Consider the following 13,787-nt stretch of genomic DNA (forward strand, 5'->3'; position numbering starts at 1 on the left):
CAGAAGGAATTGTGACTCAGAATCCCAGTTCCTCTCCTGCTCTTTTCCAGCTCAACGAGAGGAGAAATAACTTGGAATATCCCTTTTGAGGATACAGGTTACTTTCCTCACCTTTCGCCTGGCCAGGTCTATTGGCCAGCATGTGGGTGAAGAAGCAGTAGCTCTCTCTGGCTGCTGCTTCGGGGTGGGCAGATGTGTGTATCAGGTGATCTGTTCCTGAGGTGTGATAAGAGTAGGTCCTACCTGGCCTTGTGGAGGGAGGTCTTAATCTTCTGTGCAGCCACATGTAACCAGGCACACTCTTGTCCTGAATCATATGGGGGAGGAGAGCTGTAAATTAACCTGAAGCAAGTTGCAGTGAACTCAGGCTTCATTGATATATTTGTGTACAAATAATGAGTCAGTAAAGTGTGAAGTTCCCTTGGTCTTTTGCTCTTTGTCCACTTTAGCAAGATGCCCACTTTGAAAGGATTATAGAGTATATGCTGTGTGTGTATATAATATATATATATATATATATAACATTAATAAGATGTTAAATATTTGATAAAATTCAAATATTCCAATTTTTGCCTCAATGTTTTAAATATTTAGCTTTAACTGAGACTTTTATATAATACTGATATACAGACTTTTATGATTAAATTAAAAAAACAAACTTTTTTTTATTTCAGATTCAACTCTGTATTATGACAGAGAACAGCAATAAGAGTATGCAATTTTCTGTTGAAGTGAAAAATTCCTTCAAGAGCCCATGATTTTTTCCACTACTCCTTTTACATATCAACTCCTTGATAGACATGGCTCACCACGCCAGACCTTCCAGATTAGTCAAAAAGGAAGAGTTAGGCAAAAGGAAAACTAGTGAAGGCAAAAAGAAATCTAGCCAAGTGAAAAAGAAAGCCAAGAAGAATTCCAAAAAGGCTGTGAGTTCTGGAAAATGCAAAAAGTCAATGCAAGAAAAAAATGATGTAAAGAAAAAGCAACAAGAAAAGAAACCACCTTTGAGTTCATCAGTTAGATTTCTCAGGAGTAGTGTAACTAGAGCTTTATCTGGAACATCTTGGGTAAATATGGAGAAAACAGATAATATTCTCTTTCATAACCAGGATTCTTTAAACTTCAGTGGCTTTACAATGTCTCTTCGTAGCAGATCATTCTCTCATAGACTGTCCCAAACTGCAGTAATTACCAAAAAAAAGAAAGTTACAGCACAGAAAAGATTAGAAAAAACGGACAAGTATGAACAAGAAACCCTTACTATATTGGAAGAAAAAAAAGTTGAAGCTGCTGAAAGGGTTTCAAAACAAGATTCAGCACAAAATGAATTAACCCCTCTCAACATTCTATGTGATACAGACATTGAGCCCTCCATTAAATATGATAGTCAAGATAAAAAGATAGGGAGACCTGAATCAAGTGTCTCCATTTCAAAGCGTCTACCAAGCATTTACAATCCAGAAGTATTAGAGGAGGAGTATGAGTGTGAAGAGCCGCCCTGTGGGTGGACATCAAGTAAGATCAATACAGGAAGCTCAGACGAAAGTTTTACTCAGAATTCTGAGCTTGTTCCGGCACCTTTCCATTCTGACTCTATAATCACCTCTGAATTAAACACAAAAAAACATTTAGAAGATTCAGGCTCATTTGCAGAATCCCATGTAAAGATTAACTTAGATTTGAAGCCTGCTGATAAAGAACCCGATTCAAATTCTGACTCTCTAGTTACCACTGAATCAAATTCAATCGTATATTTAGAAGATTTGGGCTCTTTTTTTGGATCGCACATAAAAACTGACTTGGATTTGGTGCCTGATAATAAAGAACCTGACTCAAATTCTGACTTGTGCTGTAAAAGAGATGATTCAGAATCTGACACAAAAAATGTAGTCACAGTTTGTGAACCAGTTAATCTTGCAGTGCAGCAGCCTGTTAAATACATTGGTAAAGAAACTTTATTTCTGGACTCAGGTTATGTCCCTATTTCATCATCAAACACAGAAAAAAGCATAGTAGCCTTAGTCTCTACAACAACTGCAGTCTTCAAAGAAAATACTGGACATTCCTCTGAACGCTCTATTTCAGGGTTGTCCTCAAACACAGGAAGCTCCGCTCTTACCTCTGACAGAGAGAGAAATGTACATTCACCAACTGATTCAAAACTGCGGTATAAGGATTCTTCATTACAATCAGGAAGTGTTGGAATAAACTTGAACTCAGTTCAGGACAGCAAAAGCAATAGCATCAGTTCTGCTGAGGCTTCAGAACCATCCTCCTTTACAAACCCAGTTTACAGTTACCCTCTCTCATATTCATCTTTGCTCCCTATGTTAGAAAAAAAGAAACGAAGACGGTGTGGGGTATGTGAACCTTGTCTGCGGAAAACTAATTGTGAGGAATGCAGCTGTTGCAGGAAACGCAAAACAAGTCACCGGATATGTAAAAAGAGAAAATGTGAAGAACTGAAAAAGCCACCACCACCAATAATGCTACCTTTTGAGGTAAGCAAGAAACAGAAACAATACACCTTCATAAGATTTGAGGTCCATTTGTAAATTCTTAAAAATATCAGTCATTCTGTAGATTTGGACAACATATTAGATAAAATTTAATCGTAACAGTTGAATATACTTCTCCAGTTATAAGCCTTGAAGATTAGAGTGAGCTAGTGTTTCTGTTGCTCATACCACATGCATTCATATAACTAGAGGTGGGCATAAGTTTTAGTCTGCTGCAAATCTGGTCACACTGGCCAATGTGGAAAAGTAGGCCCAGAGATAGAACTAATCAGGGGCTGGAGAGAGTAAAAAAGATTTAAGTGGAAGGTTTGAGGTGGGCAGGATCATCCCTCACCACATTGTGAAATACCAAGTGCAAATGCCTGGATTTTACAACAGGAGGTTGCTTGCTCTGTATGTGGAATTATAGAAAAACATTTTGGTAATAAAATACGAACAAAACTACAACAAAACCCCCTGGCTCCATATTCTATTCACATTCTCCCTCTAAATCTCTCCTCCTTTCTAATTGCCTGTCCCTTTGTTTCTTGCATCTCAGTCATTCCTGGTTACTCAGCCAGGTCACATACCTCATCCTGCCCATATATTCTTTATTTCCCCAATTTCCTCTCTGGTCCCTGTTCTGTTCCCTCTGTGCTCTTTCAGTCCCAGTGGTCTGTCTTCTTGCTCATCCCTCTCACAAGTTTCTGTTCTCCACTCCCAGAACATCCTGAAAGCCTTCTGCCATTTCTGGAGGCTCTCAATCTCTTTGTCTTTTCTCTTCATCCCCCTGTTCCATCCTCCCTCACAATTGAACCCCCTTAATCTATCCATCTTTCGTCCCCTGAACTTCCTCTCCTACCCTAGCCCCATGAATTATCTGTCCCTTATCAATCCTCTGACTCTAATACATGATCTCACTACTCCCACCTAGTCTCTCCAGTCATCTCTGGTCTAGTTGGTGTAAGTTAAAGCAGGCCTGAAGTTACTCTATTTGATTTGAAGATCAACAAATAACAAGCCAGTGAAGAGAATGGAGTATGGGGAAACTCCCTGCTTCCTACAGCAAAAGAGTAATGTAGCAGCAACATTATGCTCTTCCTTATTTTTAATGAGTATGGACTTAGGAAGACCTTAAAAGAGAGCATTGCAGGAGATGAGATAATAAGGTGATTAAGGCATGAAAAAGGATTTTGGCAGAGGCAGGGTCAAGGAAAGAATGAATTCCAGCTTTTCTGTCAATCTTTTTTTCCAGGCTAAACATGGTTTTCTTTTATTTTCTTCTTGCATAGTCTGACCTTCTCTTTGTATTCCTGCTTTGCTTCTTCACCTCCTTTTCTTTAAGTCCTCTCTTTGCCTTCTTAATTATATCCCCATTCCCTTTATGTTCCTCTGCTCCAGCAGTTTCATTTTCTGGTGTACTTTTAGAAAAAAAGGGGTATATTTTATACTGTGCATATCAAATTGTTTTAAAACTACAACCCAAAAGGCCTCCTTGCCTCTTCAAGTAAATGGCAAGAAATACTTTTGACCTTGTAAAGTTTCAGAAGACTGGGTTGAGCAAAATGTGTACTTCTGCCCTTTGGGAACATACCATTGGATAATTTCTTGTAAAATTATATTTGAATGAAATACAGAGACTCTTACTTTGAATATTTCTAAACAACAAATCCTGCTATAGAATACAAAATTGTTTGAGGAACTGAAAGAAATTGAACAGTATTTCTGAAATATAAATATATGTCAGGGTCTAGGAATGTAATGTAGAGGTGCTGAATCCTAAGGAGGGTGGTGGGGGAGGGGAAGCAGTATCTTGCAATGCTCAAAAGTTACTTTTCAGATAAGAAAAGGTGGTCTTGTGGCACCTTAGAGACTAACCAATTTATTTGAGCATGAGCTTTCGTGAGCTACAGCTCACTTCATCGGATGCATTCAGTGGAAAATACAGTGGGGAGATTTATACACACAGAGAACATGAAACAATGGGTGTTACCATACACACTGTAACGAGAGTGATCACTCACCTTACCTGGTCACTCTCGTTAGTGTATATGGTAACACCCATTGTTTCATGTTCTCTGTGTGTATAAATCTCCCCACTGTATTTTCCATTGAATGCATCCGATGAAGTGAGCTGTAGCTCACGAAAGCTCATGCTCAAATAAATTGGTTAGTCTCTAAGGTGCCACAAGACCTCCTTTTCTTTTTGCGGATACAGACTAATACGGCTGCTACTCTGAAACTTTTCAGGTAAGGTAGACATATTAGCTGCTCAGAAGGGAATCCCTGGCTGGCAAAGGGTTTAAGACTGCTCTGGGAGTAGGTTTTATTTTTCAAGTGGAAGGGAATTGGAAAATGCCTTAGGACTCTGTCCAGGATTATTTATTTATTTATTTTTTTAAAGAAGGGAATCAGGCTAGTTTCAGTAGATTTCTGGTTGCAAGGAGTCATAGTTCTGTCGCTCATATAGATAGAATGTTAGTATTTTCTTGAGGTGATTCACTGGAGAGTGGGGGGATAGCTGTTTTCATCCTTAAACTACATTTTATGCAAGATGTTTTCCCCTCAAAAGAAGGATTCTCCCTTCTAGTTTCAACTAGACAAAGTGCTAGAATTACATTCTACCAATCACAAAATGCACACTGAAATCCGTGAAAGCCTGCATGTGGAATTACTTCAGGATATGCCTTTAAGATACAAAGCATGTCCTTGCTTAGTGCAAAGGAATGATGACTTTTAAGATCATATATGGATTTACCTTTAGAGACAACAAGACCCAGCTGGTAGAGTCCATGCCTGAAGTCTAAAATCTGAGTGCTGTTATGCATGCACAATCAACCTAGAGAGAATAATTTTCACATTTGGAGCCAATATTAGTTACTATTCTGTTACTTTAATTAATTTGCACATAATCGAGATATAAGATTTTAAAACTATATTGGGCAGGCATACATCTCTTTGAAATAACATCCACATAAACTTTCAGGAATATCTTACCTTGAAGGATGTAATAGATTATGCAGGGACATGACATCATGAAAATCTGGTTAAAGCATTGTGGGCTCTAGTTCATAGATTCTATGGGTAGCACAACTGTTTTTTATGTAATACACCTCATTCTGATGGATTAATGACATTTTGTTATGAGTTGGTAGTACAAAGGAAAGAATCTCAAATATATAGGCTAAAAGGTATATAATTTTTTAATATTTAACAAATACTGCGCTAAGCTTTTAAAAATACAATAAAGGTTTTATATTTAACAGATCTCACAATAAATGTTACAGAAATACTTTATTATTAATCAGTATTATTATGAATACTAACCTTTTTAAATTTTGTCTTATTTTCATTCCAATACAAATTGCATGCAATATAGATATTTTGGGTTATTTCACAGCTGTCCTCTAACAAAACAGGTTATTTGCTTTCATTCAGTAGTTTGTTGTGTTGCTGTTGAGTCTCAATGTATGTCTGTGTTGTTTGGAAATGTTGTAGGTTCTACTAAGCAACATTCAGCAGTGCTGTAAATGGTGGTATAAGTTGCAGATCAGGCTCAAGTGGCAGGGCGACAAAGTTGTGTAACTTGCTTTGATTTGGCATTCAGTGTACATGCAAAATAATTATAGTTTACACTAGTTTAGTATTCTATGTGGTATTGAGTGTTGAAGATGAGGGGGTATTCATTAAAGAGAAGCTGTGAACTTGGTATCTAATCATTTTCAAAGAATGATTTAAAAATAGTTCGAACATTGTAACTGCCTCTAAGCCTCTGTGCCATTTTTTTCAATTACAATTTGTTTATGTTAACAACAGGTAAGAAATGTTTTTTATATTAAAGATCCACACAAACAACAGGGGAAAGTGAAACCCAAAACTAATTATATACCAAGAACTCCCAAATGTACATAGCTAACAAATTAGGGGAAAATAGTATATTTCTCTTTTTTTTTTTTTCTGCCAGCCCGAATAATCTTACATGTTACTTCTAATAATAGGGGGTAACTTTTTTTAACTGATGGGGATGGTCCTGCTTAACCTTACACCTTTATCAGCTCTATTTCTTGCTGCACATACAAATCAATGCGATTGCCTGAATTAAAGAAGTGAAAAACACTTGGCTCTAAACAAATGAAAATATGTTTTTGTGGGACCATAAAATCTTAGGTAACTGAGGGTATTAGACAGAATTAAACCACTGCATCTGTATGTCTTTATAATTTTTAATATGGTTTACCAGGTGTATTATAACATAACATTACACTTGACGACTACCTTATGTCACCCTGTCCTATCAAAACAAATTAGGGTTTAAGTAGCTAATATTATGCAATAAACAAATGGCAACACTACGTCTAATTTAACTGATACATTTCAAAATGGATTGTGGGTGCACATCTCCATGTTTACACCTGTAGCGCCCTCATTTACACCCACAATCAAGTAGCTAGACATGCATATATTTGAATTTGTATGTGTTGTTCAACTGTAGCTGCAAAATGCAGGCAGTTCTCTGCTACAACTGCTACTGGATGTAAATTTCCCTTTATTTCCAGAGGCAGTGCACAAATGTACAGCCAGTTTTCTGCCTGAGAGACATTTATTGAAAATTCTTTAGTGAAGTTTTAAGTAAACAATAAATTGTAATGATCAAACTCGGCCTGATGAGATCCAGTCTGTTCCGGAGCCCCCTGCCATCAATCACAGTCTTTTCTAGAAGTCAGTGGGTTTTTGGGATCTAGGCCCTAGTTTATGTGCAATAAATGATTCCCTTTTTTAAAAGAAAAAAAATAGATTTCTGTTAAATCTAGTGAGAGAGGTCTGCAAATTTCTGTCGCTGAGACCCACGTGGAAAGTAGTTTCCTAGAGTACTTAATCCAGTTCTTCCCCTATACTATCCAGGGAAGGTTTTCGGTCATTAGGTCATGTATTAAAAGCAAAGTGGAAGTAGAGGAGCTAGTGAATACAAGCTGATGTGCGTCGAGAGGGGGGCTGCCTGGGGCCCAAGCGGCCTGAGAGCTGCTCTTTTGGGGCTCCTGACAGACTCCCTGAACAATAAAACCTCAGCAACGCGTGTTGAGCACGAGGGCAGGAGCCAGGACGGGGCGGGGGTGCTAGCAAGGGAGGGCGCGTCCCCTTGGGCCCCCGGCAGCAGCAGGCACGGACTGACAGCCCTCGAAGAGTGGTGGGCAGCGCGCCTGCTGCACCGAGGGGGGCTTGTCCAGCCTGGGACCGTGTCCTCGCCTCACCTCCGCCTCCTTTCAATGTCGCTAATATGTAGCCTTGCCTTATAAAGTCAAACTGCGCCGTACCTTGCCCGGGGGAGGGGGTGCGCCCAGCGGAGCCCGCGGCCGGCGCCCCGGCGGCAGGAGCGGGGCCAAGCCGGCGCCCGGCTCCCCTCACGCCGACCCAGGCTTGTCGCCTCGTCCCCACACGCGAGCCGGGCCAGGCTGCTGGCCGCGGGGAGACCGGCCCGGCCGCGGCGCTGCGCTGCGCTGCGTTGGGGAAGCGAGCTCAGCCTCTCCAGTGCGCGCCGCGCTGGGCCGGATCCGCCGCCGCGAATCCATGTCGCAGCTTGTGCCTGCCCCGTGTCCTCTGCTCAGAGCAAAGCCCACATAGGAGACCCTTTGTTTAGGAAGGGCTAGGCAGGGAAGATCAGTTTGGAGCGGCTGGCCTCGCCTTGCCATTGGCTGGGCCCTTTCTGGAGCTCTTTTTGCGAGAGGCATGCCCAGCACGTCCCCAGCGTTGGCAGGCAGGGGCTGCTGCTTTTAAACACCATGATAATAATACCCAAAAAGCAGCCTCAAGAAGTGCTACACTGTAGAGGGTTCCTCTGCAGAAGGAAGCAAGATGGCCACCTCGTGGGTTTTTGCTGTGAAGAATGCAGAGCCTAATTAAGGCAGACTTTCAGGGGGGAAAAGGGTCTTTCCCTGCTACGTTTTTATAGCACAGCTTTTTGTTTTGGTTGCAGTGACTTTACAGTGTAAAGTCTCCATCAGTTCAAATGCTGCATATAAAGCATTATGGGTATTTACAGTATTACAGTTTTCTAATAAAATTGGGGATTTAATTTTTTAAGTTAAACTTTATTCTGCAATTTGATATTTTTTTAGGTGCTAACTGAAAACAAAAGGCCTCAGAGGAGAAAGCAAAGAGTTTTAAAGGTAACCAATCATTGCTTTAATAATACTTCCCTCCTCTCCCCCCTTCCCATTTTAAACCGTATTTTATTGTCACTTGGACTAGGAAGTCAAAGGGTTAACTGCTGGAAATCAGCTCTTTCCAGATTTTCAGAGGATTAGCTCATTTTAAAAGCATAGAAGGTTTTCTTTTCTGTCTATATATTATGTACATATTTGAATCTTTTTGCACAAGTCTGTAGGATACAAAGCTTACTTTCTTCCAATGTGTTGAAGATTAATTCAAATTTAATTTAGTCATAGCTTAATATTTATATATTGAGAGTAAAAGTTTAGTGATTTTTTTCAGAATATAGGTTTGATGGGATCTGAAATTTAAATACTTGAAGTCAGAACTATATCATTACTAAAAAGTTATATATAGAAATATTTATGCAGAAATTCTTTTCTTATTTTAAAACTACAAAATAGTTAAAAAGGATAGTAAGAACTTGTGTACAGTAAATGAAAGGACCTTACATAAACATGCTATTTATTTTTTATCCTACAAAGTGCACTTAAGTGTGAGAATGTTATTATTTATTTAAACATTGTTTCACCAGACATATATTTTTGCAAAAGCTTTGGCACATGAGGAATTTGGTAAAAGTACAATACAATAAAATGTAATTTTATAAATTTGGACGTTTTAAAAGGAAAATTTCACCTATTTCACTTGATGCATGATAAATGGTTCACAAGAAACTACACTTGTATAAAGGAATTATAACTTATTCAGTAATATAAAATTAAATAAAATGCTCAGATTAAGGAAAGAACAGAGTTTTTGAATTTTATTTGACTTGCAAATGTGTCTAACCTCAGGGGTCTGTTTTAATGTGGAAGCAGTTGAATGTGCATTTTAAAACACCTCCTGCATCTTTTATAATAGTAATTGTGGTAGTACAATAGCAGTAAAAGCTCCACCTTCCATTCACTAAATGAATTAATCAATTATAGAACTAACATGTTTCATTAAATCATAATCATGTGTTAATTTTTCATTTTAATAATTGCTTTTTGTAGAGATATTCAGAATTATAACTTGATTTCATTGTAGAAAATACGTGGTGAAAAATGTTTGGTTGTAGTGTGAATTTTTTTCCTCTGTTGGTGACAATGATGTCTTTACATGAATTAATTTTTATTCAATTCTATAATACTTAGTTGACATGACAAGTTACAGCAATGTTGTCAAAGTGCAAAAAGAACAGAAGTCTGGTCTCTGTCACAGGCAGATACATTGTATTGAATATCTGCCCAGGGTAGGGCTTCACAGTATGTTTTAAGATTTTATCTCATGTTCATTTGTCATTGTCTGTTTCTGATTTGGTGGCAGGTTGCTATAGAGCATGATGGCCCTTTTCTTTCTTACAGATTTATGCACAGTTTTTGATCCTTGATTTTTAATGGAAAATCTTATTGATAATTTGAGGAAATATTTTCATGCATACTATCATATGTTGAGCTTTGGATTGGAAAGTGCATTTCTGCTTTGATCTCTCCTCTGTTGAAGTGGTTGTACAGTTATTTCTCTCTGGTTTTATACTGTACTTTGTGTCTTCTAGTTTTCACTCCTAGTGCATGGTTACTGAATCTGTATTTGGTAAGATTTGTTATTGGTTTATGTCAAGTAGTGTGTTTCTGGATGTGTTTGTCATTCTTCTAAAAGTACTGGATATTGTTCTTCACTATATGTAATACAAAACTAGACTCCCTTTATATCAGCTGCAATAAACTTTCCAAAATGAAATATACATCATGTACAGTCTGATACCTGATACTCTGGTGTAGTAGTTTTTTCTGCCCCTCCTTTTTCAGTTGATGGCATTTGAAATGCCATAATAAACATTTCTGCAGTAACATGTATTGAATTATAACACCAAGCTTTTATTTAATGATTAATGGAAGATGTATGAATCCAGAAAGTGACACTTAAAATTAAATAATAATCTACTAGAAGTTTAAGGAGTTTCCTTGCAATGTGATTTTGACTGTAATAGTAATGTAAACTTTGTTTAAAGGAGAATTTGTAGCTTTCTTTGTTCTAAGGAAGAATATGATAGTTTGTGTTTCTAGTTTTTCTTAGGGTATGTCTACATTGCCCACATTACAGCATGACTGTGGCAGCGCTGTGACATGTGGGCAATGTAGACACGCTTTATTGCCGGGGGAGAGCTCTCCCAGCAAATTTTTTTTAAAAACACCCCGAAAGAGGGGTGGTTACTTTATCGCTGGGAGTGCGGCTCCCGGCGATAAAGCCCTGTCTATACTGGCGCTTTTCAGCGCTAAAACTTTTGTCTCTCAGGGGTGTGTTTTTTCACACCCCTGAACCACTAAAGTTTTAATGCTGAAAGTGGCAGTGTAGACACAGCCTTAGATATTAATGAAATGTAGTGCTTGTAAATATAATTACATGTATGTTTAAGGAAAATATGGATTAATCAATTAAATGTGTCTTTCAGATTAGAGTTGTTAGGACTCCCACTTTTCTTAATAACAGTACCCTACCCTATCTGGTAGAAAATAAATGTCTCAAAATAGGGACATATTTGCTTGCTGGAAATAGTTTGCACTGCTATAAGCATTAATCTCACATATGGGATATAATGTTACACTACTGTAGATTTTGTTTACTTCGATGAATTTACTATTTTTGTACCTTATTGCTACCATTTTGTTATCATATAAAGTCACTTCAAAATTAATTTTTCTGACACTAACATTCTGTTATTTTTTTCATAATTGTACAGATGTGTGAATAAAAATCTAAATGATCTGACTGTAAATTCTAGGAAACAAACACTCACTGAAGGCAAAAGTAATGTGTGTTTGTGGGAATAGCTGTTTAAAACCAAAGAGAGAATATTTACAATTTCAGTTGCAAACATTGCATGATGTCTTCCGACTGAAGCAAATACCTTTTTGTTATTAAATACCTTATGCATTTTGTTTCTGGTACATAAATGGAAGACATATGCAAGAGGACCTCTAACTTACTGAGGTGCCTGGTACCTGTTGATGCACTCATTTACACTTTCAACAAACAGAAGGGTGAGAGAGTGTGTTTTTTTCTTTTATCTATTTAATGGTATTTCTCCCACACTTTGTGTATAATGCACCTTGTTTCACAGTGAGGAAATGTTTACAATCACGCTTTAGTAAAATGAAAGCACAGATCAAAAGAAACAAACATTGAATATGGCATCATATTGTTAGAGAGAACTGCTATTATCAATACAGATAGAAGTGGAACAGTGAGGAACCCATGCACAGAACAGCAGCTGATGAAGAAGTACAATCCATGGTCTTGTCACTAGGTTCTACAATGCCAATGTTACCTTTTGAATGGCCGCAGAAATTTTCTACATTTATCGAGATAATAAAGGAAGAGCCTATGAGAGGGATCCAGAATTCATACAAGAGTCAACAATAATATAAATGCTGCTAAGTGAGTATTACAACTGCATGAATGTACTTTGTGATTTGGGTTTGTTCACATGTTTGTTTATAAACACCCTAAATATATTCCATGTGTGCCAGAAAAGGGAGAACCAGTGATTGCTGAATTCTGTAAAATCAGTTCAATCTAAGCTAAACAAAAAGCAAGCAATGATTAAATACTTAGTACTTTTGGTTTATTTGTTTATAATACTATAAATGTCACATTTCAATGAATGATGCAAATATGTATTTTAACACACTTGTACAAAATGGCTCATTCCTTCCCTATGCATGCATAAGTCTCTGTGTGTCTGCATAGGACCTGTTTTCAAATATGAAGATGACAAGGTTTCTATTAGCCTTGGTCACAGTGCAATTTTAGCTATGTTGCTTTAAGAAAACCCACTTGATACACATTTCTGAGATATAAATGTTAACAGAAGACAAGAAAAGCAGCTGCTAATGAATGTGATCATGCTTTTAGTGATCTTGGATTGAACTAGTCTTAAGCCATTTATTCCAACTTGTGATATATGATATGTTTTTAATGAAGAACGACTGCCAGAATACAGAGCTGAAAGTAATTCATTTTTATTACTTTTTTTTTAAGATATCAACAACTTGATGGATGGAGCCCCACTGTAATGGAATCTTACAGAGGAGGAAGATAGAACGATGCTACACAGTTAGATATAATACTCTCCTGAAAATTACTATCTCACATTTTGTGTTTTTAAAGGGACACTCTCAACTTAAAATCTAGCCAACTAAAAAATATTAGTGAAATTTTCAGCTACTTCTGTCTTTAGATCTCTCAGCCAGTTTTTGTGGCTTCTAAAAAAGTAGTTTTGCTCTGTTTGTATTGTGTGAATGGCACACAAATAAAAGAGAAAAACAATTGAGTATGTAATGCGAAGGAGCAAAACTAACAATATACAAAGTGTTTTAAAATGCACACATTAAAGAAATGGGGAGGGGGAAATTCTTCCTCTAAGATCTTCCATTTATAGTAAACTAGTTGTTGTTTGTAACAATAATAGGTAAATTTTCAGACAGCATGTTATTTTTAAGATGATGGTGTTCTATTATTTTATGGGTTAATTTTTTCCCTCCCTTTACGCTGGTGCTACTCAGTTGAACCCAGTGGGATTGTACTGGTTTAACTGAGGCCGTGATCCTGCCAACAGTTACAAATGTGAGTAATTTTACCTCTATGAACAGCCCAACTGAACCCCAAACACAGATCCTTTCTCCTGTGTAGTGTCCCGTTTACTTCAGTGGTATTTTGCAAAAGTCCACGATATTAGGTCACATTGCAGGGTTAGAGCTGCAAACGTTGCATGATTTTAGAAGAATAAACATTCTGAAATGTACTTTTAAAATTTCACAGAAAATGTTGTCATGATTCTGAAATGGAGTTTGACTTTTAGTATTAAATAAAAAGTAAGCTAATTTGCTGAAAGGAAATTCACAAGAAATATATGTCCAGGCATGGGGAAAGGTTAAAGCTTAATTCACAATTCATGTATCATTAGAAATTCTTAATGAAATTATGTTACAAAATAAACTTAAACTTTTTAACTCAAATAACTGTATTGTTAATGTTGTCTGCACTTATTATTGAATGTTCAATAAAAATGATTGATTCTCTTTTACTTAGCTTGTA

General features: G+C 37.4%; 1 protein-coding gene across 6 annotated transcripts in view; it reads left to right on the forward strand.

The window, feature by feature from the left end:
* TET1 (tet methylcytosine dioxygenase 1) overlaps positions 1-13,787 on the forward strand; it is a 132,150-nt gene that overhangs the window by 17,025 nt on the left and 101,338 nt on the right. For 4 of the 6 annotated variants that reach the window (XM_078853811.1, XM_078853810.1, XM_073353483.2 and 1 more), the window contains 2 exons: positions 675-2,501; positions 8,612-8,662. In XM_078853811.1, the coding sequence (XP_078709937.1) occupies positions 801-2,501; positions 8,612-8,662 (1,752 nt within the window). In that variant the 5' untranslated portion in view covers positions 675-800. Of the gene's footprint in view, positions 1-674; positions 2,502-8,410; positions 8,526-8,611; positions 8,663-13,787 lie in introns of those variants that run through there. The other 2 variants (XM_073353487.2, XM_073353482.2) reach the window with 2 other exon arrangements.

Source organism: Lepidochelys kempii, chromosome 7 (assembly GCF_965140285.1).
Source record: "Lepidochelys kempii isolate rLepKem1 chromosome 7, rLepKem1.hap1, whole genome shotgun sequence".
NCBI lineage: Eukaryota > Metazoa > Chordata > Testudines > Cheloniidae > Lepidochelys > Lepidochelys kempii.